Source organism: Poecilia reticulata, linkage group LG1, assembly GCF_000633615.1.
Source record: "Poecilia reticulata strain Guanapo linkage group LG1, Guppy_female_1.0+MT, whole genome shotgun sequence".
NCBI classification, from domain to species: domain Eukaryota; kingdom Metazoa; phylum Chordata; class Actinopteri; order Cyprinodontiformes; family Poeciliidae; genus Poecilia; species Poecilia reticulata.
In genome coordinates, this window is record NC_024331.1 from 33,944,229 (window position 1) to 33,947,334 (window position 3,106).

General features: G+C 56.1%; 1 protein-coding gene across 1 annotated transcript in view; it reads right to left on the bottom strand.

Annotated features, from left to right (window-relative positions):
- Positions 1–1,256: 1,256 nt before the first annotated feature.
- Positions 1,257–3,106, bottom strand: part of aars2 (alanyl-tRNA synthetase 2, mitochondrial (putative)) — a 10,015-nt gene continuing 8,165 nt past the window's right edge. Inside the window, exons 17-22 of the mRNA XM_008420841.2 lie at positions 2,953–3,083; positions 2,736–2,861; positions 2,557–2,667; positions 2,400–2,483; positions 2,173–2,286; positions 1,257–2,101 (exon numbers count right to left, since the gene is read on the bottom strand). Of these exons, the coding sequence (XP_008419063.2) occupies positions 1,934–2,101; positions 2,173–2,286; positions 2,400–2,483; positions 2,557–2,667; positions 2,736–2,861; positions 2,953–3,083 (734 nt within the window). The 3' untranslated portion in view covers positions 1,257–1,933. The remainder of the gene's footprint in view (positions 2,102–2,172; positions 2,287–2,399; positions 2,484–2,556; positions 2,668–2,735; positions 2,862–2,952; positions 3,084–3,106) is intronic.

Sequence of the window (3,106 nt, forward strand, 5' to 3'; positions counted from 1 at the left end):
CAGGAATAACCTGGAGCTGTTACATGTCAATCATCAGGGGGCCAATCAGATGACAGGGGGGCCAATCAGATGACAGGGGGGGCCCCCCTGGCCCCCCCTCTGGCTGCGCCACTGCGAGCTGCTGCAGATCGATCAGTTTATTAGAACAATGAGCCACGAGGCACTTCAAAGAGTTTTCAATACATGATCAATACCTGATCAATACCTGATCAACATGTTGGTCAATTCTTCATTTATCATCAAACTCCAACCAGCTCAGGATTTCCGGTTTGTTCCAGATCTGTGGAGCATAGAAGCTGAAAGCTGCTTCTCCATGTTTGGTTCTGATTCTGTTCAATCCCTCAGTGTCTCCATGAAGGAGTCGGGTCGGGTCGGGTCAGACAGAACCTCTTTCAGCTGCTGTTTGCTCTGCAGGCTGTTTACTCACCACACACACACACACACACACAGCCTCACTGCTGCTACTGTCTGATGCTGGCCCAGCAGAACCTCGGCCTCGCCGGGTCCAATTCAGCAGAACCAGACAGGAAACAGCTGAAGAACCAGAACCAGATCAGATCCAGAACTCTCCGATGCAAATGAATCACTTCCTGTTCGGGTTCCTCTCAGATCTGATTCAGGGTGTCAATACTTCCTGGGGGTGAAGGGTCAAAGGTCATCGCAGTGCAGCCACTTACTGCTCCAGAACGTTCTTCTCCAGCGGCTCACCTGGACCGAGGGCGCCCCCTGCTGGTCAGTGTGTCCGAAACGATGGGGCCCAGTAACAAACTGGGAATGATGGAGTAAACTGCAGGGTGGAGACGCCATGACTCAGGCTGCAGGAACGAGGCAGCTTTTGGGAACAGGAAGTCCCTTCCTGCTGCTCGCTGCCAGCGCCTTTCACAATAAAAGCATGCGCGCAGAAGAAGCCCTTCTGGGTCGGAACCTCTTGGACTTTTGGTTCAAAGTTCGTTCTGGTTTTTCTGTTCCTCCCTGGGTTCACTTCTTCATGCAGAACCGTGGTTCTGGTTCCGGTTCGGACCTGAGGCTTTCTGACCGTCCTCCAAGCCAAGAAGGAAGTAGATTTTATTTTGGAGGGCCCGGCCTCACCTGGCATCACTCACCTGGGCCATATATATATAGTTTTGAGAATTTGGAAACAGTTGCTTTTTATTTCTCAGGGTTATGGGGGGAGAGAGGATATTTCAGCTGCCTGATCAAATCTGTTCTGATCAAAGATCGATTCTCTAAAATAACACAAACAGCGTAAAAACACCTCGTTTATTTATGTATTTTTATTTTGATAGCTGCTGATTAAACTGACAGTTACAACATTGACATGATTATATGAGGAGTTTTTACCGAGAAATGGATCAGAACCGCCGGTTCCACCTCTCTGGCTGCAATGCGCGCTCCGGACACAGGGGGCAGAATTTCACACAAGACCCAGGACGTCGGAACCAACAGCCAGGCCGTCCGGTACCTGGACCAGGACTACGAGGCTCTGAAGCGGCGCTGCCTGGCCTCCCGGCGCTGGGCTCCTCTCTGGGCCCAAAGTCCGACAAGGTGGTTCCCACGGTGGTTCTGTTCATCCGGACCGAACAGGTGATGCTCTGATCCGATTGGCTGGTTCCACCTGACTGGACCCAGCTGACAGATCTGAGATCAGGTTCTGTTAGAACCGGTCCAGTTAAATCAGACCAGAACCTGAACAGAACCACAGCGGTCAAGTTTTGGATTTAAAAACAAGAGGAGCTCCAGACCGCCCGGAACCGGCTCTGGAACCGGCTCTGGAACCGGCTCTGGAACCGGCTCTGGAACCGGCTCTGGATCAATAATCAATAAATGAATAAAAATTTTAAAAAATCAACTCAGTTCTGCCTTTATTTCTTCTAAAACAAAGAAATCTCTCCGTCCAATCACAGCACGCCTCCTGGGGGCGGAGCCTGTGACATCATCGCCCTGCCTTCTTGAGGGCAAAGTCTTCGGCCCACCTCAGGGCCTCTGTGATGTCACTGCTGCTTCCGGTTCCCTTGGCAACCAGCGCCGATCCCCCAGCGTTTCCCCCCAGGCGGCGGCACACTGCCACCGCCCAATCAGAGGCGGCGAGGGCCGGCGAGTCCTGCGGAGGAGGAGCACAGCCAATCAGAGGTGGCCGGTGTTGGCCCCGCCCCCTATGATGTCAGCAGTTACCTTGGGTACCTGACAGGCACAGAAAACTTTCCCAGAATGCCTCTGGTGAGCGAGCAACATCACGTGACTGAGGGGGGCGGCGGCGCTCAGCTGGTTGACGGTCTTCATCAGAACCTGGAACAGAACCAGAACGGATCCGGTCGCGTTAGCGGTCCGATCCCAGATCAGAACCAGAACCAGGCCCGGTTCCAGTCGGGTCAGAACCCGTCGGGCCCGGTTCTACTCACCGACGGCGAGTCCGTCTCCACGGCGTCCACCAGCAGCTCCGTTTGTCCGCGCCGCCGCAGCAGCAGCGCCGCTCTCTCAGCAGCCTGAGCAAAGCATAATGGGACAGCGTGAGCGGCGGGCGTCTCCGGGCGCCGCGCCGTCCAGGTGCTTTCTCACCTGCTCAGCCTCCAGCTTCCTGATGGCGGTGCTGATGGAGCGCAGCGTGGCCCGCAGCCGGACCTGCAGTTCCCGGCGCTGCCACTGGGGGACGGGCGTGTTGTCCACAGCCTGTCAGACACAGCTGAGGGTTAAACCGCGGCCTCGCTGCCGCACGGCATCATGGGAAGGTCACCTACATCAGACAGGGCGCCGGCCTCCTTGGAGAACTGGAGGGCGGAGCCTAGGCTGAAGGGGGCGGAGCCTGACAGTCTGGCTGACAGAGAGTCCACTTCCTGGGTCAACGCGCGTCCCATGTCCCTCGCCTGCAGAGACGAACGGAACCAGTTCGGTCCAGTCCCACAGAATCTCAGCTGGAGTCCAGCTGGTTCTGAACCATTCAGAGCCACATCCCACCTGGACGGCGTCCTGACCCGTCACTGCGACGATCCGGCTGATGCCCTTCACCTGCTGCTTCTCAGAGACGATCACCAGATCCTGGATGGAGCCCGTCTGCAGCAGGTGGCTGGAAGAGACATGGGGGATTCACCTGGGCAGGTGGGGCAGGTGG